Source organism: Anomalospiza imberbis, chromosome 1, assembly GCF_031753505.1.
Source record: "Anomalospiza imberbis isolate Cuckoo-Finch-1a 21T00152 chromosome 1, ASM3175350v1, whole genome shotgun sequence".
Classification (NCBI taxonomy): Eukaryota; Metazoa; Chordata; class Aves; order Passeriformes; family Viduidae; genus Anomalospiza; species Anomalospiza imberbis.
The window spans coordinates 147843985-147868710 of record NC_089681.1 but is presented as its reverse complement, the minus strand read 5'-3'; the positions used below and the strand labels follow the sequence as shown (position 1 = coordinate 147868710).

The window sequence follows — 24726 nt, the reverse complement described above, 5'->3', positions numbered from 1 at the left end:
CAGCTGAACTAGAGCCCTGCAAAGTCAAGGAGCTCCCCCATTTCTCTCACTCCTGCACCCCTTTGCATTCTCCTCCTTTGTTTTGCACACATAGCCCAGCCCAAGCAGCAAAGAGCAGTCGCAGAGCTCAGAGGCAAAAATCTTTGCAGGGTTCAGTTCCACGGTGAACCACAAATCACAGCAAAACTAAAGCAAAGCAGTTTACCTGTCTCCACTCTGAAAGCATGACTCAAGTGTTGACTTAATTGCACACAGTGGAAGGAGCAGCTTTTCATCTCAGAGGAATGCTACACCGCCCCAACAATGGAGTGTTTCCAATGGAGAAGATGCCTCCTGGCTCCCTCTGCCCTTCAGAGTCTCACACACACCCTCCTCACCCCACTGAAATGTTCCCAACCACCTCTCCAAAGGATAACAGCAAAGGTCTTTGTTTGCTTTGCTAAAAGGACTCAGGATTCCTGCCACAGTTACACAGAGTAAAGAAGCATTTGGGGGTTATATGTCCAGCACGGAGCTTTGGCAGCCACGTGGGGCTGTTTTTGTCAGCAGGAGAATTACAAAAACCAACACAAAAGAAAATGTCATATTAAATAGGGTTCATGTCAATGCAGAAGTGGGACAGGAATTCTCAAACACTTTACTTACGGTCTGGCTGTTCACTGAAGTGGGGTTTTTATGTCTTTTCCCAGTCTGTTTACTGGTTTAGATGGTGTGTGCTGCTATCCTCAGATCATCAGATCTCTTTAAATCCAACTCTCATATAAATAGAGTAACAGAATCACAGTAGTTTGGGTTGAAGAGACCTTAAAGCTCATCTCATTCCAACCCCCGGTCATGGGCAGGGACACCTTCCACTAGGCTGAATAAATAAGTCTACAGTTGATGGACAGCCAAATATCAAACTGTCAGTTGCCTTTTACATTTTGGGAACTGCCAGAACTCTCACCAAGGAGCCTGAACACCCCTGTGGGAGGCCAGCTCCAGTGCCCCAGTGACTCACCTGCCACAGATGCAATCATTACTCTTTGGTTATCAGTGCGTTCCTTAGGTGGACACAGCTCTTGTTGCTAACACTTCCCTGCCCATGCAAGACCTGGGATTCCTAGGACTGATCCCACCCCTGAGTCTGCTCCACCCAATATTTACCTATCTGCAAATTTTCCCAGCACTCCCAGGTTTGCAGCAGCTGCAGGTCCCTCACTTGCAAGGAACACACAGAACTGCGAGGAAGAGCAGCCTCGTGCATCTGCAGGAGCTGGTGGAGATCAGCACCTTTGGAAATCAGCTTCCCTTAGGAGATAAATTGAAAAAAGCTCATGAATGGGATTTATGACTGTAAGACCAGTGAGATTATTTGGTTTATGGACAAGTCACTGGACAGATTAATACACTGTAGTTTATAAACTAAGCTGGAATGGAATTAACACCAGTATCATGCAGCTCAGGGAATGGGAAGGGCAGCCAGATGCCTTGTTTATCACCACGGACTGCTGTGCCAAAGTACCTTCAGAGTAAATGATATTGATGTATACATCTGCATTTAAACCATTTATTGCAGCAGTTACTCCCATTTAGGAGAGCTGTACATGGCCACAGGAAAAGGAAGCAACAGATGCTGGGATGTGCAAAGCTAAAGCTGCTGCTGGCAGAATCCTGTACGAGTCCCATTAAAATTAATGAGGTATTTCTGCTTGAGCAGAAGATAAATTTGGCTTGCTGTGCCAGAAATACACCTACCTGACTTACTATATCTCAAGTATCTCGAAGGGTTTTCCCTCCACTTAGATTAAGTAATCAAGAGCAGTTCTAACCACCAAATAAAGCAATAAAACAATCAAAGGAGTCATTTATTACTGTATGGTCACAATTAAAGACTTAGAGAGTTGCCAGTTCAACAAATCTCGCATTGATTTCAGGCTGAAAAAGTATAAGAAAATAGAATTAAAAGCAAGATTATGCATAAGATTTACAAATTAAGTCCTAGGTTCCTCTGCTTATTCCAAAGAGTTCATTATAACTCTTAGAATTTCAGTAGAAAGGAGACAGTTAAATAATTTTACATCAGTTTGACAGTGCTTGATATTTGGACATCTCACCAATTTTGTCTTCAGACTAATTTTGTGCTGAAATTTTAATTTCGTATTTGTTTACCTCATTTCTCCCACTACAGGACAGATTTTATGAGTCTCTGAGAGTAATTGTTATGCATTTCCATGCTTTAACAAATGTAGGTTGAAGTAGACCCTCTTATGTCAAATTCCCTGACTTCAAATATTTTGATTCTGGGAGAATGAAAATGTCTTTACCAGAAAGTTGTACAGAAAAGTACATTCAGTCTAAAACACTTATAGGAAGACTTTTTGGAAGATGGGGACCCTAGAGACTTCTTTTAAAGCTCTGAAAAGCTCATCTGTTAACAGTGAATGAGAAGTTCAAAGCAAACATGGTGCATTTACTTCATCAGCCTCTCAGTTCAGTGCATCAGTAAACCGCAGGAATCAGCCCCACAATGCTATCATTTATAACTGTGTGAATGAGTTTGTGAATCTGACCATTAACATGAAGTTATTGTTGCATGAATGAGAAACAATAACCTAATTGGGGAAACTAATGATGTACTAGACTTGCTGCAATGAAAACATGACATGGAGTGATTATCTCTCGTTTGGAAGGAACAGCAGGAGATTGGTCCCAGGTTCCTGCCACTTTTATCCATTAATGGCTCATTCTGATATTTGACAGGATGAGAGGAAATGGCCTTAAGTTCCACCAAGGGAGGTTGAGATTAGATATTAGGAAAAATCCTTCACTTAAAGTGTGGTCAGGCATTGGAGCAGACTCCCCAGGGAAGTTGTGGAATCAGCATTCCTGGAAGTGCTCAAAAGCCATGTGGATGTGGCAGCAGGCGGCAGGGACAGGGTTTAGAGTTGGACTCAAGGATCTTGGTGGCTTTTCCACCTTTAGTGATTCTTTGATTGTCTGATCCCAAATTACAGCTGAGCACAGACCCCCAGCTTCACAACCACTGATGTCCAGGTCAGCAAACTCATTTCTGACCTTAAAAGTCCACAGTCCTTAGGCCAAACATCTGCTGTCAGGAATGCTTGACATGTGTCTCTTCTTTCTTGCACCATGGCCTCTTTCCAGCCCACAGCACTGGGGTTTACAGGTTAAGTATGGGGGAAGGTTGATGATTAATGTCATAATGGCTCCTTTTAATATACTTCATCTGTCAGCTTAATTCCCTGCAACTGGGATAATCACAATAATTAGATGCAATTGTTCAGATCATTACCTAATTGCAGCTTTTTTCACTGTAGCCGGTTCACGTGACTTTTAAATGTGCAGAAAAGATGGAAAGTCTGAATTACACCTATATTATAGAAAATTCTATGAGATACAAGAATGCCCCACAGGTTTAATCTGCACATGAGGATCTTGTGATTGCAGAGTGTGCAACATGGGGAATCAGGGCTGTTACAAGTAATGCACTTTTATTTCTGATTCCAAAGAGTTAAAACTATGCTTCACATAAACACAGTGACATCAGACTTCCCCACCTCCATCTGAACAAGTCATGCAGAACCAGAAAATGTTTGTGAACTCCTAACATCTCCAGAGCAGCTGCTTATGCAGAAGGTATGCAAGGAATTCCTGTGTCTTCCTGACCCTAATTGACAGCCAGCATTTTTGGTGTTAATTTATAATCAGCCATGCTCTTTGAACAGCCAAATATGAGATGAAGAGAACGACACAAACTGAAACTTCAGCCAAAAAAACCCAACAACCCAGACTAGATGCCAATTTATTACTAGATTCATTTTGAGATTAAGATATTTCCTAAATGAATAAAAGGATGAACTTGTAAAATCTCATCAAGTGTATTCAAAAAGAGTATTCATCTCCTCTGATTTAGCTTCTTATTGGGTCTAGTTTTATTTCATAAGATGAGAGTTAGGAGCACAGTTCAATAAACTGTCACTGAAAAGAGAGGAGCCTTTGAAAAGGATGAAGCAGACCAAATTAAGATGCTGAAGTATCTCAAAATAGAGTAAATACCCTTCAGAGAGGTGATGATTTAAGTCTAAGATCACACTCTGTAGCTTTCTTACAAAGGGAATAATGAACCTTTGCTTTAAGTGCAAAGTAGAACTCAAGTTTATATATAAAAATACAACTGCCACTTCCAAAATCACACATTTATACACCTGCTAGAGTCAAATGACCTGCTAGAGTCAAATGCAGCCTCATTCCTCTGGCCAGTGGTGTTATTTGGGTTTTGGAAAAGAAAACACCAAGGGGATATCAGGATATAGAAAGAACCACACAGGTTGCCCACTGAGGAAGTATTTTATTGGGTTTTGGTGCCTCCTCATCAGTTTTGCAAGCCCAGTGCAGCCAAAGCAGAAAGGTTGAATGACTCATTTCCTTCCTGCTCCTGTTGTCAGGCACCTCAACCATCAAAGCCTTCCCACAGACACATCCCCCCTCTGGCTGGAGGAGCCCTGGTTTGTGCAACTGCACGCGGACGTGCCTTGGGAACAATTCCCGGAAAGTCACACACAGAGCTGCCCCCCTGCTGTGAGCATTGCTGGTGGGATCCCAGCTCCGAGCCTGCGGGCTGTACAAGAACCAGAGAATACAGCTCTGGAACTGCCATCTGGGCTTTGCCTTTGAGGTTGTGGCACCTCAGGCACCTCCCTAAGCTCCTCAGGGTTTCCCTCATCCACCTAGTCCGAATTATGCTGTCACCTATCCTTGTGCCCACCAGGTGATACTTGAATTATGAAAACTTCACCCTCCTTGCTGTCTCTGGCCACTTGCTTGGTGGAGCAGAAGGGGAGAATTCCCATCAGACATCTATTTTTCTACAGAAATAGCGGACAGACTCCTGCTTTTCATCGGTGCTGGATCTCCTTTGGATGAAAGGTAAAAAGGGCTGCTCTGCCAAAACATAAGACAACCCAACAAACCAGCTTTGGCTGCTTAACGAACAGTTTCACTTTAAAGTGTTGAAAGCCTGTGGAGTTTCAGCACACAGCCATGCCAGGAGGATGTGATGGGACATGCTCTCACTGGTTTATGCCTTGTATTCTTCAACTCCATTCAGGATGAAGACCTGATGCATTTCATTCCACGGTACCAGCTGCAGTTCGAGTTAAAATGAGCTTTTGAAGGGTTTTTCACACTTTCTGATGAAGCAGGGATAATTCTGTGCTGCTAGGGGAATGCAGGAATGTGTATTTTTAAGGCCAAGTGCTATCAAAAAAGAATTTGCCCATTCTACTGAATACCAAAAAAAAAAAAAAAAAAATGGAGGAGCCCTCAAATGCAAAAATTTCTTCTTTTATTAGGTAACTGGCTCTTTCCAGGTCAAAATCAACACTGTAGTGAATTTCATGTGAAAGTGCAGAACTTTAGGTCATACTTCGATTTTTAATCAGTTGCTGACAGTTTCTGGGTGCTCCTGGAAGGGGGAAAAGTGCTGCTCCTTGAACTTAACAACTGTAAAAACACTACTTGGCTGTGTAAACACAGAAGTCTCTGTGTCATTTCAAGTGCTGCAGGTTGTCCCAGCTGGCCACCTGTTTTTATTCCTCAAGGCTGCCAGTCCCTAGAGACCCTGGATCAATGTATGGATCCTGCCAGACCCTAGTACATGTATCATGTGTCCTTGGGCATCTTACATGACATGGGGGCAACTAGAAGCAGCACTGTCCTAAGAGCAAAACCTTCCCTTGGGAGACTTTTCCTTACTCAGAGCCTTAAGGGAACTCCTGTGTTAGAAATAAGCCCTAAATTGTTAAAATATAATGTAAGTAGCTCCTAGAGTAGCCTGCCCAGAGACATGTTATGAAACAAACACAATCAGCTTAATAGATGGGTTGTTAGGTGTGGTTCATTGTGGGCATAATGGAGAAAACCAGTCATTTTGGGACCTCCCCACTGGTGCTGTTCCTTGTCCCAGTGCCTGCAGTGAAGGCCAGTTAGATGGCAATAAATGAAGGTAAATGACATATATATATATATATATACACCTTGCTTTATGATTTCCTGGGCATGGTAAAAGGGTACCACTGATTGTGTCCTGCTATCCTGGGCAGGAAAGAAGATGCTGATTTTCTAGGCAGGTCCCAGTTCCTCTGGCTGGTGAACTCACTGCCTTTGATCAGGAAAAGCCTGATGGTTTGGCTGAACCAGCCTTATCTTTCCCTACCAGCAAAAATGAAATAATACACTGGGAAAGCAAGGTGATAACACAGCTGTGCATTTTGCTGATGACAGATTCTGGGTGCCCTCAGGACATTACCACCTCTCACTCTCTCCCATCCCAGTGGGATGGATTTTCTTTCTCTCATACTGAGTTATCTTGACTGCTACAAACACTATTTCAAGTGAGATTCCTCCCAATCCACAGGAACTAAGGCACAGTTTGGAGAAATTAAAAATGAGACCAGGCCTCTTTAGTAAATCCAAATCTCTTCCTTTTCATTCCTGTCACCAATTCAAAGTTGCTACAGCTTCATACCCTCTCCTTGTCCTCCAGCCCTTTGCAGCAGATGACATTATGTTTCCTGAGATGAATTTACTTATGTCTCAAACTACCTCTGCAAGGGCTTTTAGAAATAGCTCTAGCAAGCCATACTCATGTCTCATGTTGTCCCAAAGTGAATAAATAGCCTCCTAGAGATGATGTTTTGAAACTAGAGCAAGATGTTCTTGGTCAGTTGTGCAGCCTTAACTCAGCTGGCCTTCTGGGTCATTCATCTGTGCCCAAGTTCCTGGGGATAAAGGGATAAAAATCCATTTAAACCTACCCTATTCATCACCCTGAAACAACATCACCAGGAAAGATATTGTTTGGAGCTTGGCCTAAATTAGCAGTTTTCTGGGAGCGGAAAATAACTCAAGGTAAAAATGTAAAAATATTTTTTCCAGATGTTCCTAGAGGGGTTGAGATTCCTTTTTCTTCTGAGTTAGGTGGCAGTTCCTCATTGCTCTGCACTTTACAGGAAGCAGATTTTGAATCTTCTACTCCAAATATTCAGACCTCACCCCATCCTTTATCAGCTGAGGGCCTTGTTCAGCACATCCTCACATTACAGACACCTGGAGCACAGACAGGCATGGAAGAATGATTTGCATTTTTCCCTCTAACTAATTCACCTGATTCACTCACCCAAACCAGGAGAGCAGGGGAATATCTGCAAATCAGTTGTGTCTGACAGTTTGCTGAGAAAACACTTGCCAGATAAAGGTAAGAAAAAAGAAGTTTAATTCCTTGTGCACAAGATGACAAGGCAAGAGGGGTAACCTGGTCAAGTACTGAGGCACTGGGACAGCACAAGACAGGCCCAAACCATGGTTTTCTGACAGCCATAGCTTGGATGAATGAGCCCAGACAGGTAAATCACAAGAGGATAAAAAGTAAGTAGTAGGGTGATTTCAGACAGGAGCTCCCAAGGGTGATGAGAAAAGCAGAAGGAACAGACTGCAAGTTTCTCCTCTTCCAAGGTTTATTTTTGCATTTATAGAAATCCTGGCTGCTGTGTAGAAAGAACTTCCAAAAGAACTGAAACCCAGAAGGGAAGAAAGAACCATATTTTCTACTAAAAAGTGTCAATCATTGGGTTATTCCCAGCAGCATAAATTAGCTGTTGTGGAGCTCTGCCATGGCATGCCAGATTGCTTCGAGGACAGAAGAGGTTCATACAAACCTAAATCCATGTATGTGCAAACCTGGAATCTGGGTGCAGACATCTCCCCAGTGATGCCCCTGACGGGTGGATGAACACTATTAAGCATCAGTTAAACATTTTTCTACAGCAAAATCTTTAAGATCTGGAGAGATGAATGCTGTGATCCACCACCAGGTGCCAAGAAATTGGATTTCTATCAAAACTAGCACTGAGTAGAGCCTTTATGATCACAGGGGAAAATATTCTGGAGTGTGAAAATGCTAACCTTATTCTTTATTTGAGAACAAAAGGTGTATCTGTAAGAAGAAGCTAAATACTGGCTTGTAAATCTATTTCCTTGTTAGTTTTCATAGACTCCTTACAAATAATTGGTGGAACTCCATATAGTCATGGGAGCACAAAATGAAAATCTCTAATTTTAACAAAATATGTGACTGGGTTAAATTGTTTTGGTTTAGAGGTAATAACTTTTGAGAAAAGGAGGTTAGACTCTGTAATCCAACAACCCTCTCTGACCCAGGGATCTGGGAACATGTCAGTGGAATGGAAGCCCCTTGTTCTGCTCTGACTGAGAGTAACAGTGTCACACCTGCACTGTATCCTCCAGCTGGATCCCTGTGTGGAGGGGAGAGTGAATGATCCCAGGATCTCTGTGTGGAGTGGTTTCATGGAGGATCCCAGGATCTCTGTGTGGAGTGGTTTCATGGAGGATACCAGGATCTCTGCGTGGAGAGGTTTCATGGAGGATCCCAGGATCTCTGCATGGAGTGGTTTCATGGAGGATCCCCGGATCTCTGTGTGGAGGGGAGTGTGAATGATCCCAGGATCTCTGTGTGGAGTGGTTTCATGGAGGATCCCAGGATCTCTGCATGGAGTGGTTTCATGGAGGATCCCAGCATCTCTGTGTGGAGGGGAGTGTGAAGGATCCCAGGATCTCTGTGTGGAGTGGTTTCATGGAGGATCCCAGGATCTCTGCGTGGAGTGGTTTCATGGAGGATCCCAGGATCTCTGTGTGGAGGCATAGCCCATTTCCGGTTTAATTAGAGTGATGTATCTGCCCAGACACTGCCAAAAAGGGCTGACTGGCTCCTTTGTGTATGCATTTTCCACATGCTTCTCCTACTTGTTGGGTGTGTCTGGTTTGTAAATCCCATGTGGCCTGAGTGAAATTACAGCATAAGTATTTCAGCAGAAGCACAGCAATACCTCACTGACATGTTTTAGAGAGGGACAGACTTCTAGGTACAGGAAAGAAGTGCAGGAAACACAGAAGTGCTTAAAATCAGGAAATGTAAACTGGAAGCAAGTGATATGGTTGACTCATATCAGGAAAGAGTGATAAAATAATGAAAAATATCCAAGGGGAACTTCCAGTTGCAGGTTATTTCAGACTGCCTCCAGGAGAACTGGAAATAACCACAGCACATCCAGCAAGGTCACATCTCTAAGACAGGGACTGTCTCCAAACCAGGACATTTGAAGAAAAAAACAACTTTGGCAGGACAGGAAAGCAGTGCATTGGGAGAAGCCAGCTTTTAGAAACTGAGCTCTTTAGCACTTTTCACCTGAAAGTGAAAGGTTATTTCTCCATTTTCCTTATCTGCAAATTTTACTTGGGTTTTAAAGTCATTCTGTGAGGGCTGGCTTTAGCTCCTCTTCAAGAAGAAGGAAGGAGGAGTGACTTCCACGGTAACATGCAAAGGAGAAGTGCATTCCAGTGATACCTGTTTGGCTGCATCTGCACTAATTACAAGTTAATACATAGTTTCACCAATGAAAAGCATTTTACCCAATACACTGGTAAGAGAATATGCCAGATTGCACAGATGGAAATATTAATGCCAGTTCAGTTGCCTGAGCAAAACAAAGATTTAATGCGATGCTTGTTTTTAAAGGCTTTCCTGAAAACATGGAAACCTTAACAGGACCACTGGAGGGCAGCAATGTCAAAGTGAAGCATTCATAACTGCACTTTTGGGAATTACTTCATGAAATCCGTCCCCCCCAGAAAAAAATTAGCAAAAAAATATAGATAATTAGAAATAATTTTCTGCTTCCCAGATGCAAGCATGCAAATCAGGGCAATGCCTCCAGAGCAAAAGGCAGCACTGCAGTGTCATTCCTTTGATTTTCCACTTTTAAAGAATGCCACCTGAAGCCTTCAGGACTTGTCTTGTTGCCAGAAAATGCTAAAAATATATTTTAAAAATGTGGAGTCTTGATGCATTCTGAAGCCCAAGAATTTTTTTTTAATCAATATACAAGCGAAGGCTATTTTATATATATTTGTATATATATGTATTTGAATTGTGTTTACATTTGAGATAGGTACATATTTCTAAATTAATCCATACTGTTGTATTAACACAAGGGGGGCAAACCTTTGATTTTTATTTTTAAGAGTGTTGTAAATTTTATAATTTCAAAGAAACCTTTCAAACACCAAGTGAGTGGAATCAGTGTAGTGAGTGCTCCCTCTCTAAAGAAGTCCACTGACATAAGTGAAGAATTTTGGATCACTAGGAAGAGAAATGTATGAACTTTTCCCCAAGCATTGAAAGAATGCTATTATTAGTCCAGTGTTTACACATTTAAGGAATACACGTTCACAATAATTTAGGATTCTAGTCAGTCAGACACAGTAGTCCATTGGTTGTAAATATAGAAATAATAAGAAATGTACCGGCTGACTTACAGACTCAAGACATAACATCTATCTATATTTTTGATAAGAGAGGAGTGAGGTAAATAAAACTGGTAGGGAGCTTGATATTTTTGTAAAAAATGTAAGCTACAGTTCCACTCTGCAATTCTGTTATATACACATAACCTCTTGCTCAGTAACTGAGCTCCCTTTTTGTATTTAAATCACATCCAGCCATTTTACATGCAAAAATGTTCTGTTATTTTCAGCCTTAGAACAAGGAGAAAGAACAAGCTGGGCTTGTCCTATCATCGTGCCATTTGGTACCTAGATGCCTGAACAAATCACCTCCAGGATTCTGATTTTCTTAGATGACAATGGGAAGAACTTTTCCTGATCATGTGGCTACCAGAAAAAAAGAAGGGGTTTAGACAACAGCAGAACTTTGAACAGTCCCCATGGGATAACAAAGAATGTGTGGGGACCACCTGGGGAGTGTGACCAAAACAAATACAGAAAAGCAATATGATCCTGACAAGGCATGGAGACTGCTTTAAAAAGTGGAATAATCTGTATTTTAGCAGAATTTATGATTCCTCTAAGGTCTGTGGCAGGCATTTGGGCATATTTTATTTCAAATTAGCTTGTTCCTGGTCCTGTTCCTGATCCTCTCCAGATAAGGTGATCCTGGAGAGTTCAGTTTAGATTAGTTTCCTCCAAGAAAAATCCCCCTGTGCTCCACACTGCAACAAACATCAAGGTGGGGCCCTTGGGAGTCTGTTCAGATCCACACACCCAATCCAAACCTAAAACCCACCATAAAATTCAGCCTTACATGGTACAGAGGGCAAAGCCAAGGTAAAACACCTGGCAGAAGTCATACATGGTAGTTACAGAAAGTGTGTACAATTACAAATATATAAATATTTATACCTGTATATTTATACCTATAAATGTAGGATAAAGTTGCTGTTTGGGTTTTGTTTTTTTTTTCCATTCCCTACATGCATGAGTCTCTCTTCAGCCTTTGGAAGTTAAATATCTTATAATTATGATAAAGAGGATGATATAGATGCAAATTGTTTTTAACGTTCATAATATTTTTATGAAAATGTATGTGTGTGACATACAGATATGTGAATTAAACAGTTTTACATTAGGAACTGTGGCATTTATTTTTTAAGTTTATCTGAGTAAATGATGATGGCATAAAAATGGAAATCTAAGGAAAAATATCCCATTGTCATATGGGAAACAATTGTGCATTGCTCTGGAACAGTGGTTTACACCCCTCCTTCTGATTCTGCAGTTGGCTTCTGGGCAGATGGATCTCACCTTCACTTCCAGATTTTATGGACTGTAGTTTGAAAAACAAAATCCAGCTTCTTAGCTGAGATGATGTTCTTGGCAAGTTACTGAAAGACAGTAAAGATGAAAGTACAGAAAGTTTTTTCCACACTTGGTTTTCATGTGCTTCTATATACTGTTTTAAACAAAAGCATCTGCTTTACTGTCACCATTTTAAAGGCTGGGAAAGAATTCTTTTTTAAAATGCTGGATTTTGCTAATGTTCCAGTTAGCAAACAGCTGTTAAAATCAATTGTGATAGCACATGATGAGAAAAGCTGGACTTCTAATATGGAAACGTGTTAAAAATGTGCATGCAGCGAATCATAAAGACGAGAACCTACAAGCCTGCACAGAAACAAACTTGTTTGAGAACACTAGTTGGAACAAGGAGCAGCTGAGGGAGCTGGGAAGGGGCTCAGCCTGGAGCAAAGGAGGCTCAGGGGGGACCTTGTGGCTCTGCACAGCTCCTGACAGGAGGGGACAGCCGAGGGGGTCAGGCTCTGCTCCCAGGGAATAAGGGCAGGACCAAAGGAAACGGTCTTGAGTTGCACCAGGGAAGGTTTAGGTTGAGTATCAGGGAAAATATCTCTGCTGAAGGGTTTATCAAGCATTGGAACAGGCTGCTCAAGCCAGTGGGGGAGTCAGCACCCCTTTGAAGACTTCAAAACCCACTACAAAAAGTGTGTGGATGTGGCACTTGGTGACAGGGTTTAGTGGTGATCTCAGCAGTGAAGTAATGGCAGGATTCAATGATCTTAAGAGATCTTTTTCAGCCTTAGTGATTCTGTGATTCTATGAAAGCTGTGAACCTTTTTTTCTGGAAAACAGATACCTGGTCCTATCCCTGTCAGACATCTGTGATTTCTCTGCCTTAATCTTTGGAACAGGATATTGCAGATTTGCCGAGCTTTCTCTTGGACAAGCTTCCCTTCTTCACAGGGAAATTAAAACCACAGCAGTGCCTCTGGCTTTCATTTGGTGTTTTATTCCAAATGTAGACTTCGGTGAGCTGAGGGCCTAAAGCTTGTGACACCCTGTAGTCTCAAGCCCATGTGCCATATCCTTAAAAAAAAACAAGTTGAATTTAAACCCCATGGTTGCCCTGGGGTTTACACCCACAGCCTTTGGCCTATCTGCTGGTGGAGCAACACCTGTTGGTAAATTCCGATTATTTTTTGCCATAATTATTTTCAGGGTGTAACATTGCCCAACTCCTCCAAAACCCTATAGAGCCAAATCACCCTTTTAGTGATGGAAAAGCCCGGGGGCCACAGTTAGGTTCCTTCACTCTGAGCAAAAACAGTGGAGGAGGGGGAGGAAAAAGAAAGAAAGAAAAAAAAAAGGCAGCAGGACAAGGAAAAAAATCTACCCCGGGATGGTTTCTATGGAAAATACGGCCGGATTCAGCGGAGCCTGTTGTTAGCAACCAGTGTATACTGCCAGGGCGCCGCAGGCAGAGCGCGGCGATGGATGGCTTGGGGCTGCTGATGAATATTCCCATCTCCTGCCCGCTTCCAGCGGCAGGGATGAGCCCAGCCTCCTCGTCCCACGTGTGGGCAATCAGGAGAGGATTCAGCCTCTTCCCTCAGCTCCAACCCGCCACCTGCACAGCGGCCGAGGGCCGAACAACCCCCCCAAGTCCAGATCCCCCTCGCAGGTTTCAAGTCAGCATTTTATTTCTTATTAAGTCACGAGGCTACCGGTCCTTAAAAGTTCACAAGTACATGGCAGGGAAGAGACGGGCTACGAGCCCCTCAGAGCCTCGGGGTGCCGCACTCAGCCCTCCCGAGCGCCGGCGGGGCTGTGAGGGGCGATGGCGCCGGGAAGAGGGAAGGGGGCACCGCCATTACCCCGCCAGGCCGTGCCCTGCCCGCCCGCACGGTCACTCGGCAACGGCGGGAGGCTGAGGAGGAGCCGGGCCGGCCACGGCCGAGGAGAGCCCGAACATCGACACACCGGATCGCAGCGCCGGGCTGGGCATGGCTGAGTGAAGCCCGAACGCCGACACGCACAATCCTGGAGCCGGGCTGGGCATGGCTGAGTGAAGGCCGAACTCCGACACGCACAATCCTGGAGCCGGGCTGGGCATGGCTGAGTGAAGGCCGAACTCCGACACGCACAATCCTGGAGCCGGGCTGGGCATGGCTGAGTGAAGCCCGAACTCCGACACGCAGGATTCCTGGAGCCGGGCTGGGCATGGCTGAGTGAAGGCCGAACTCCGACACGCAGGATTCCGGAGCCGGGCTGGGCATGGCTGAGGGGAGCCCCAGCCCCGACCCTCAGGTAAGGCAGCGGGGCTGGGCAGCTCGGGCACAAATAGCGTAGCCCCTAGTAGCAACTCAGCCCTGTACACACAGCCTGAAAGCAGCCACACACAGAGCCCTGCACTTATCCTTGGGACACGCAGACACCCACATTCACAGACCTGCACACCGAGACCCCGCCCCTGCAATCGGTTTCACACACGGAGGTCCCCACTGCAAACAGCCTCACACATAAACACACCCCTGCACACACAGCCTCCCCTGTAAACAGCATCGCACACTGACCAGCCTGCAGTCAGCTTCACACGCAGACCCCGCCATCAGCAGCCTCACAAACACACACCCACAGGCTCAACAGACCCCACTGCAAACAGCCTCTCACATCCCTGCACATCCAGATCCCCCATACAAACAGCCTCACACACACAAACCCCCATACAAACAGCCTCACACACACAACCCCCCTACAAACAGCCTCACACACACAAACCCCCCTACAAACAGCCTCATAAACATAACCCCCCCATACAAACAGCCTCACACACACACAAACCCCCATACAAACAGCCTCACACACACAAGCCCCCCTACAAACAGCCTCATAAACATAACCCCCCCATACAAACAGCCTCACACACACACAAACCCCCCTACAAACAGCCTCACACACACAAACCCCCCCTACAAACAGCTTCACACACACAAACCCCCATACAAACAGCCTCACACACACAAACCCCCCTACAAACAGCCTCACACACACACAAATTCCCCTATAAACAGCCTCACACACCCACACACCCCTGCATACACCCCGGGGCACAAACACACGCCCTGCACAAGGACTGACAGACACACCTATCCTCTGTAGCATGCTCCTGTCTCACTCCCACAGGCTCTCCCCACTCACACAGCCCCATCCCTGCACAGTCCATCACACACACTCGCACACGGAGAACTGTGTCCATCACCATCACCCACACCGCCAGCCAGCACAGACACACGGTCCCACAGCACACACACACATACTGACATCCACACCTCTGTGCTCATGTGCACACACATCTCCTTTCCAGGTAGCTTTTCCCATTTGCTAATTACAGCCATTTGTATGCACCCAGTGATCTCTTCCCATTCTATCTCGTGCTTTAAACTCTAAACATCCTCATTTTTCCCCCCCAGGATATCTCCCATGTGTTGGCTGTTGCCTTCAAGGACCTGTACACTGGAGATGTTTTTGAAGTGGACATGACAACAAACTGGATTAAGTCCCAAGGAGGAGACAGTGTTTATCAAGACAATTACACTGATGAGCTAGAGAAGGTACAAGTCCAAACCAAGTGAGATTTTGCAGCTATTTAGTCTCTACTTATATCTTCTATAAAATAAAATTTAAAGGCAGGTGTTGATCCTACAATTGACATTTTAATGGAAATTTACTTGAGCACAGTTTCCCACAGAACCTTTCAAGTTAATAGTCACATGATCCTTCACGGTATTGTTATCTCTAGTTGGCTTTTCAGACACACAGTACAACCAGTAAAAGCAGTAGCCCTTTAAATGCCTGTTGTACTGGCTGAAAACTTTTCCCTGTACCTGCTGATCAGTGGCCCAGGTTTGTTATCTTGTCATCACTCCAATAGCTGTTGTCGGTGTATAAAAGTAGAGGCTGATGCTGGATGATTTGAGCCACAGGTATTTTGTTCTGTTTTGTGTCATTGTGGAATGACAGTGTTTTAGCAGGCCAGCTGATGCTTGTAAAATGGTGATGTTTACTAGTCTGTCTATGTTTACCTCTCAAAACCAAATAGAAAACATCTGCTTGTAACAGCTCAAATTTCTCTTTATTCACCCATGCCTGTGGCAGCTTCTGGCTGAGTGTAAGAGCCGACTGACAGAAGCTGACAAAGCAGAAGAGGAGATCATTCAGGCCCAGGCCCGAGCAAAAGATGAAGAGGAAAGGGTTCTAAACCAGATGAAGATTGATGCAGGGAAAGATTTCCATAAACTGGGGCTGCCACCAGGTGAGGATTCTGGAATGTTGCTCCTCAGTACATTCTTGTAGTACCTGGACACTGACTTGGAGTTGGCTTTACATCAACAGAGCAACTTGGAAAGATTTTGTGCAGAGGTTCAAGTAGAGTAACATCTGTTTAACATTGAGAAACTAAACAACCAGGTCATGTTCAAGGTATTAAATTTGGATTGAGGGGTTACCACCTAAATATTACAAGCATACATACTTTGATAGTAGCAGCAACCAACAGATTAAATATTTCTCCAATGGGTGCTTAGTTGTGTTCGAACTGAATTTAGAATTGTGGAGATGCATGTCCAAATCTTGGCATTAAAATACCAGATTTGTTTCTATAATATTATTTCCTATAAAATAGATATTATATTCTATGTAATATTTTCTATTAAAAATATTACCTGACCAGGATGAGGTGTAAAAACAAGATTAATTTGGGTTGATCAAGATAGTATGTTTTAAGGGGCTATGATTTTGGTTTTTTCTTTGTTTTTTTTTTCTGTTTGTTTGCTTTACTGTTGCAGTGGCATCCTCTTTTCGGTGGATTGTGGATAATGAACTTCTCAGAAAAAATAATTTAATCTGTCATGAGGATTACATCACTGAGAAATTACCTCTTGCTAAAGCACCAAAAGGTGAGTTTTGAAGCACAAAGTAATTTAGACTTTTTAGAACATTCTATAATTGAAGTATTGGAGGATGTAGCAGATCTGAGTATATTTTTATAGCTTTCTGCCAAAGCAGAAGGGACTCAAGTATTTTAAGCTTAAGATTCCACTAAGAATACATTTTCAAAGTATAATTGATAAATTCAAAACTGCTGAGTTTAGATGTTCTTAGATATATTTGATCATTAGTGCACATTTGTTTACAGTTCTTCCCTCTCACACAAAAACTGCATTAGTGTTCTGTCTCCATCCAATTTCATTAGCACAAAAGCTGCAACTACATCTTGTATACAGAGAAGTAGTTACATTAAAGTAAAAACTATTTTCAGTGAAATAAAATTGCATTCTTTATTTAGGGTTTAAAGTTTTCCAGTTCTGGAAATATATTGGTTTTATTTACACGTGATGATCAGTAAGGAAAAAATTTTGGACAATGTCAAGACTACTTCTTTTATTCATGTGCGAGCCAAGATGAAAGGTTTTAGGATCACTGAAATGAAGTTTTTCAGTCAAGCCAAAACAAACATTTCAGAATAATCAGCTTAGTCAAATTTCAAGATTTGTGTTTTGTTTTTTTCCACTGTAATTCCAAACCAAGTGAAAAATCTCACATCCCTTATAAGGTTAACATATCTTTCTGGGAGTAATATAAGTATACAGCCTGTTTAATTAGTGCTTCTAAAAGCTTTATTTTTAAAGTACTAAGCTTTGTTTGTACAAAATAAGTTCTAAAAGTACATTAAATTCTAGAGGATTTGTGCCAGCAACAAACCTCAAAATAAACTCATACAGCTATGCTTAGACTAAGTATTTGTTATTCATGTTTTCCTCTTACAGAATTATTTTTTGTCTTTGAATTGCAGGAGAATCAGAACCTGGATACCTGAAAGGGGCACGTAAACAACGTGCTTTTTCACTGGATGAGAGTGTCTGCTTATCTGGGAGTGTGACAAGTGTGTCTTCAGCTCTATCCTCGACTCCAGACTCCAGCCTTGAGGCTAAAGCCATCAGTAAGGTACATTTTACAAGTTAGTTTTAGTCTGCCAAAACTAACCAGTTAGTTTTGATCTGTAAGGCCTGTTGCTCTTCCCGAAACAAAGGGTGAATATTGACCCATTGTTGATTTGACCCCAGTACTTACATTTACTCTGTTAAAAAAAGAGAAATACTGTATTTTCCTTATCAATTGTCATTGCTGTGTAGCTTTAATTACACGTGTAGCTCGCTTTTCCCTCATCCTCAAAATCACTGTTTCATGTTGCACTGTGCACTCTTGTTTTTCAAAGAAAACTAAAGCCTCACAGAAACGAGCCAGGAAAGAGAGTAGGTCCTGGAAAGCAGAGGAATCAAGTGAGTACCTCTCCAGACTTGAGAAAAGACAGAATTACTTGAAGAATCCACGCTTTTTCCCACCGAATACTCTGGATGGAGGCAAATCTCTTGTAATTTCTCAAGAAAAAGTGGAAGAAATCGTAGCCAGAAGAAAAGCAGAAGATACCAAAGGGTATGCAGTGTTTACAGTTTCTGGATTCTGGGCTGGAATGCACAGAGCTCCACCATAGAATTGCTGTGGATTTACCCAGAGATATTTTGTGCTAAATTTCTTATATAGTCTCTTAATAACAAACTATGTCTGTATGATATTTTAGTTTTGCCAAAGGAGACATTTTGGAATTTCTCATTTTATCAGTATTTAGAGAACCAGGAACTAAGATAATATCTCCTTTTTTTTTTTTTAATCTTTCAGTGATACCTCATTTGTTCCTGTGTTTCTTGCCAGTCCACCTTCTGTGCTGTTTTCATATGATAAAGCTGGGCAGGTTTATGAGGTGAGAAGGGTCTTTGTAGAGAGTTAATTCTGCCTCCCTGAAGAATTATATCCTGTCATGATCTACATATTTCACCCAATGTTTAGCCTTTCTGAATTTTAATAAAACTCTGAGTTTCTTCTGTATATTAAATTTATGACCCTCTAACTTCCTTGAAGATACTCCATCACACCTGCCACTGACACACAAACCACTGAAGACTAAATGGGCTCTTCTCAGTCTCTGCTTTGTTTTCATACTGTCTGATTCAGCCTCTATTGAATAAACTGGGGTTTTGGGCTTGGTTGTGATGATGAAGTAGTTATTCCTAGCAGTAGTACCAGGGAATTGCAAATATTTTAATGAATGATGATAAATACAATGGAGCATTTTATTTATTTTTTTTAATGAAGATGACTGTAGAGCTACGGAACATCACTTCAACAGGTCAACATGTCAGACTTATCCCTCCCTCTACTTCAGTATTTTTCATTTGGCCAGGTAAGGGTTCTTTGTCTGCCTTTCAAATGTTAACACATACAAAATCTAATTTACCTGCTCTAACAAAGATTTTCCAGAGAAGTCCTGTTTGGTTCTGTTATCCATAGTGCTCAGTTCTTTAGAAGCTGACAGCTGATTTAGGGCCATTCACATGCAATTTATAAGCAGATTGAAATGGTCTAATGAGGAATTCAAGAAGACTAAATTAAAGTGTTTGAAGTTAGATTGAAATGTGTCTGTGGAATACCTAAATCGAATATTATCCAAAATTCATCTAGGAACAGAAGTAGTTTCCACTGAAAAAACTACGAGGAGAGGGCAAGAAATAACACACTGCAATAAAGAAACATAGGTTAGAGGAAAGTTAAGAAAATTACCTTCCCTACAGTAGGATAGCCAGGCACTGGGATAGATTCCCTGAGGAGATTGTGATACCCCAAGAATTGGAGGAATATTTAGAAGTGAGCTGCCTCCATGGAAGCCCTTTTGTCTTGTGGTAAGGCACAAGTGGGTAATGTCTCTAAGTTTCTCCTCACTATTTTCTGTGTTTATGAGAAGTATATTTCAGACAAAGCAGTCTTTGAGCTCCCTGGAACATGTGCACATTCCCAGATTGCACTGCTAGGCCTCTTGTGCTCATCCCTTTTTATCAGCTTGAATTAGGCAATAAATAGAGGGAGTTTACAGGCATCTTTCCAGAGGAGGATGTGATCATAAATACTACTGCCAATTTGGGGAGGTTTTAATTTTTTTTTTAAATTTTCTGCCTTTTTTTTTTTTTTTTTCCCCAAGGAAAATATCCAGGAAAGGGAGGAATGATTGCTCCTGGGATGGCATGCCAGTATACAGTCCAGTTTATTCCTGAATATCTGGGAGAGTATGAAGATCATATATTAGTGGAGAGTCAAGTATCAGAATCTTTTGTCATCCCAATCCAAGCTAAAGTATCACTTCCAGTATTAACATGTCAGTAATGTTCACATACTAAATTTCTCTAAAGTTAAGCAGACTTGTTTTTTTGTAAATTTGACTGTCTTCAGTTGTGTGTCACAAAACATGGAAAAAATTGGCAGTGCAGTTTCTACATTTTGATATCTATCTCATTTTCATATATCATAGATTTATTAGTTATTAAAACTTATTCCTGTTGGATTTTTCCTCAATTATTTGTTTTTGCCATCTTAGTCTCTTCTTGTTCACTATATTAGAGAAATGAGTAGGGGCCACATTTCTAGGTTTGTCTTTTGTTGATTCCTGAACTCCCAATTGTAATTACGAATTCTAAATATTATGGAATTATGATTTAGTTATAACCATTTGATTAATTAGTGTTCATGCTATTAACTAATGTTCATTGAATGTGAAATTAATTATAAATGGATATGGTATACCTGCACCTCTCAGATATCTAAGCTCAACTATAATAAATAGGATTACTTTTGCAAAAATTTGCTTTGATTTTTTTGCAAATTCACCTTTCCTGTTATACTGAGTTTTTATAAAAAAATTTCATCTTACTTTTTATCATTCAATAATCTTTAAGGAGGAAAGATCATCTTACATCATTAAAATGTAAGATGCATGTAGAAATATACATCTCACACTGTCCAACTTTGAAATTGAAAGACTTTGAGGGGGTTTAGGATTGCAAAATCTGGCATGGTCTCATGCAGTAATGTCTGTAAAGTTATTTAATCAACAGCCTTCACTCTCTCAGGAGTCTGATTTTCTGTGTTACTCCTTGCAGTACCTGACTTTATAGACTGTGGTTCCTGCCATGTTGGAGGAATAAAAACAACAGCAGTTTTGTGCAGAAATGAGGGAGGTAGGACTGGGAAGTTCTCTGTAATGCCAGAGAAAGCCTGGCCAGCTCCTGATTCTGGGGTGAGTGATTAGAAGGGAAATACTGGACCCAGCAAGGTGTGGGTGTCCTGGTGTGGAGGCCTTTTGAGCCAGTCATGTTGTATTAGCACAGAAGTCATAAGACCATGCTGGAGACATCTGCATCGTGCCATTCCTTCAGGGATTCACCTTTTTCCTGAAAACCAATCCCCCTGGATGCCTGTACCTCCTTCTTGTGCTCTGGCTTTCCTGTGGAAGAGCTTGTCTTGCTCAGGGGAGAAGTAAACTGAGGCACAGATGAGGGAAAGGAAAACTGGCTCAAACTTTAACCTTGCCCTTGAAGCAAATAGAAATGCTATCAGTTCTAGCATTGCTGGAGGTAATTTCTTCTCCCTCCTCAACAAAACCATCCTTTACTGACCTTGCTGCACCTGTAGACACAGCAATCCAATCCAGTCCTGCTCTGTCTGTAGCTCCCCATCACAAACCAGGGCCTAAGTGGGGTGGACAAAGGAGATAAAATGGAACACGTAGACTGGCATTTTTAGTGCTGGGGAAAGAGCAGATGAGCCAAGTTGTCTCTCCAGAGACTTTACAGTTCCAACTCAGCGTTTTAAGCATGGAGAAACAGACAGAGCCCCTCTCTCGGGCAGAGCTGTTGTGCTCTGAACATGGATACTAGGGCTTCTGACACTTGTCTTCAGAGACTGCACCTTCCCTTCTGCTTTCACCAAGGTAATTATAAAGCAGGGAGCAATTTTTTAAATTAAGCCATATTTATTAGCCACACTCTTTTGAGATGTGTGAAAAAAATGTATGGTAAGAGGTAAAACAGTGATGTTGTAGTATACTGCCTGTTTCAGGTAACTGTGTTTTAAACACAGCAATCTGATCAATTTAAATTTTGTTTGTTTGTTTTAATACCTTTAATACCTTAGGTGGCTGCCACTGCTGATTTTGTGATACAGGATCCTTTTAGGATCCAGCCTGCTGTTTTGGAGCTAGCTCCAGGGCAGAATGCAACAGTAGAGGTTAGTGCCAACTGCTATAGAAAGGTTTTTTACTTCACCAAATAAATTAACAAGCAAGATCATTTCAGAAGACCTGGCTGGACCTTGCAAGTTTGGGTTTATGTGAGCAAAAAATGACTCTGTTTCTTGCAACTGTTACTTTTAATTACTAATTACTAAAACTGTCCTTCAGGGAATATTTGCAAATTGAAGTGTATTACTTAGGGGAGAGGAAATAGTCACAGACCTTGCTATTCCCTTCTTTCTTTCAGGTAGTGTTTTTCCCTTCTTTGCCAGAAGCCTCACAGCAAACATTCACCATTTTGTGTGACAATTATCCAATCAATTATGTTACAGTCGCAGGTTTGTTTCTAGCACCTTTCTAATTCCGTTGATATTCAGATGATGTGAGTGGTGATTGTTGGTGTGAAGTGATGGTAACATTTTGGGTCATTGGATTAAGCAAATGCTGGCTTTTTTTTTTTTTTTTTTTAATTGTTATTACTGCTGCTTCCCAGTGCATGGATACACTGGATTCAGAAAAAATTGAGCTCTTAACGTTTGGTAGGCAAAAATCCAAATGTAAAATGTCACCAAGTCACAGAAAAGAAAACTCCGGTTGCCAGGTGCAACTCATCTCTTTCACTTTTCTGTTAATAAGATAACTTGACAAGCTATGAAACATGAGGTGTAACAGGGCAGAAATTAACCACATTTGGACCTTTTGGGGTAGGCAGTCTTTGGATTAACTAATGAAAGCAATTCCAATTCTTATAAATGTTGGTGCTAGTACTGTAATATAACTGTGAGTGCTCTAACATGAGGCTTGGTTTGTCAGCTATTGAATCACTTTATCACATGTATTTACTTCGGATTTTTTTAAATACTTCATTTGCTGCTTATTTTAATTCTAATACACTGCTCAAAACATCTGGGAGCCACATTGTCAACCACTGTAAACACCCTGCTCACTTCAGTGAAACCATGCTGATGTAAGTGAGCTGAGGCCATGGCCCTGACATCCCTGTCTATGAAATTTAGGAACAGAAGGTCTCTGTTAATACACGTTGATAAACACAACATCAGGATTGTACAGTTAACACACCGGAGTTCTGAAACGTGAGGAAACACCAAATATAATCAATAATGAACATTAATGACATTTGCTATTGATGATGTGAGCTATGTTATTAGTCAGATGGTAAACAGTAATACCTAATTATTTCTTCCAGGGCTTGGAGAGGTGATTGCTCTGGAGCTTTTGTTTGTCACGGGTGGAGAAAGCAAAGCTCAACTGGGTGAAGTCACTGATGCAACAGCACAGCACCTCATACGATTCGAGCCCCAAAACCCACAGAGCACTAAGGAGAAGAGACTGGTTATAAGGAACTCCACGTAGGTAGCTGCTATTAGAGTAATGCTCTGCAGTGTGCCCATACTGGTAGGGATCTTATTTGTCATCTCTGCTCTCTCAAGCTGGAGAAACCTTTGTGCCTGTGACAAACTTTTTGCAGTGTCTTTGCTTCTTTTTGCTCCTTTCTGTTTGGTAATTAAGGTTGAAGGAATGTTGTACGTTGTTCAAGCATTATGGCAACCATTAGCCAAGGTCAATCAATTTGCTTCAATAGAGGTAAATCTACAAAAAAATCGTAAATATACATGGTTGCAGGAAATACTTACAGGGTGATCCAAGTGAGATTTATCTAACTGTAAATGTCTGTTATGTATACTAGTGCAACTGAGATAAGCACTCTTTTCCTTTCATAGTGCAGGGAATAGATGCTTCCAGGTATACAATTCTGACTGTAGACATCTCTCATAGAAAAGTCATAATACATCCTGGACTCCACTGGATCCAAATGGGAGCCCCGTGTAATTAACTCACATTAAAACTCTCACATGGTTCCTACTATTGAGTCCTTAAAGAATTAAATATAAATTCAGTTTGAACTCAACAAATGTGTCCTTATGGACAATTACACCATACTGAACATAGTGGCATCCTGATGTTGCTCAGAATCAATCAGACTTTAACAAGAATACACTTGTGCATGATTGCAGCAGATAGAGGATGTAGACCATCAAAGCAGTGAGAAGGTCAGTGCTGGGTTTAGGACCATTAATCTAAATTGCTGTTCACAAGCAGTGAATATCTGGCAGTTTATTTTGTGGCCTGGAAATCACACATGCATAATGCCAGAACAGGCTGATGTTTGAGTAAAGAAAGTGTGATTGGTGAACTGGATATTGTAAACTGACAAAGGATGTGACTGTGCCAATTTCCACATTTTCTCTGTGCTATAATCACCACAGCACTTGCTGCACATCTGGTATCAGCATTTGTATAAAACAAAGCTGGCCAGGCTGAGAGTAAACTCCATAGAATCAGGAAGAAGAAACATTCTTTCTGCTACAGAAAATGATACAAGAAATAGTAAATGTCCAGTTTTATCAGTGATACTTTCAAGTTCCAGTGTCCTTCCTCCCCCTTACTAAGCAGAATTTTTGAAATCAGCATGAGCAAGATTCTCAAACCCATGAAGACATCCCATGGAATACATTTCTGCTGAAACAACCTAGTTAAGCAACCTTTTCTGGCTTGCAGAGAGTGGGGCAGAGCCATGGCTATAATTTTAGATTGAGCCATTGTGCTTTGCTGACATGTTAAAAACCACATCTTGCATTTGGATTAAATTCAGAATGTGATGTAGGTCATCAGCGCTGATCCAAGGCAAATGTACTGGTGTCAGCAGGAATGGACCTGTTCATCCCAGGTCTTTGAAAAAAGAATTGCAGAGTTTCTAAAACCTGGATTACATGAGAAGTTCAAATAAGACAAGAAAGTGTTACAATATCTTACACATTTATAGAATTTAATTTCACATATTACCGTGGACTTTAGTAGCA

General features: G+C 41.8%; 2 protein-coding genes across 3 annotated transcripts in view; one reads left to right on the top strand and one right to left on the bottom strand.

Moving 5' to 3' along the window:
- PLCD1 (phospholipase C delta 1) overlaps positions 1-1261 on the bottom strand; it is a 55226-nt gene extending 53965 nt beyond the window's left edge. Inside the window, exon 1 of the mRNA XM_068175558.1 lies at positions 1147-1261. Within this exon, the coding sequence (XP_068031659.1) occupies positions 1147-1246 (100 nt within the window). The 5' untranslated portion in view covers positions 1247-1261. The remainder of the gene's footprint in view (positions 1-1146) is intronic.
- Positions 1262-13847: 12586 nt separating this feature from the next.
- DLEC1 (DLEC1 cilia and flagella associated protein) overlaps positions 13848-24726 on the top strand; it is a 32921-nt gene continuing 22042 nt past the window's right edge. Inside the window, exons 1-13 of one of the 2 annotated variants that reach the window (XM_068175527.1) lie at positions 13848-13977; positions 15141-15281; positions 15826-15982; positions 16515-16625; positions 17522-17673; positions 17945-18162; positions 18406-18487; positions 18880-18967; positions 19760-19933; positions 20715-20851; positions 21748-21840; positions 22092-22182; positions 23052-23214. In XM_068175527.1, coding sequence (XP_068031628.1) covers positions 13945-13977; positions 15141-15281; positions 15826-15982; positions 16515-16625; positions 17522-17673; positions 17945-18162; positions 18406-18487; positions 18880-18967; positions 19760-19933; positions 20715-20851; positions 21748-21840; positions 22092-22182; positions 23052-23214 — 1640 coding nt within the window. In that variant the 5' untranslated portion in view covers positions 13848-13944. The remainder of the gene's footprint in view (positions 13978-15140; positions 15282-15825; positions 15983-16514; positions 16626-17521; positions 17674-17944; positions 18163-18405; positions 18488-18879; positions 18968-19759; positions 19934-20714; positions 20852-21747; positions 21841-22091; positions 22183-23051; positions 23215-24726) is intronic. The other variant, XM_068175532.1, reaches the window with a different exon arrangement.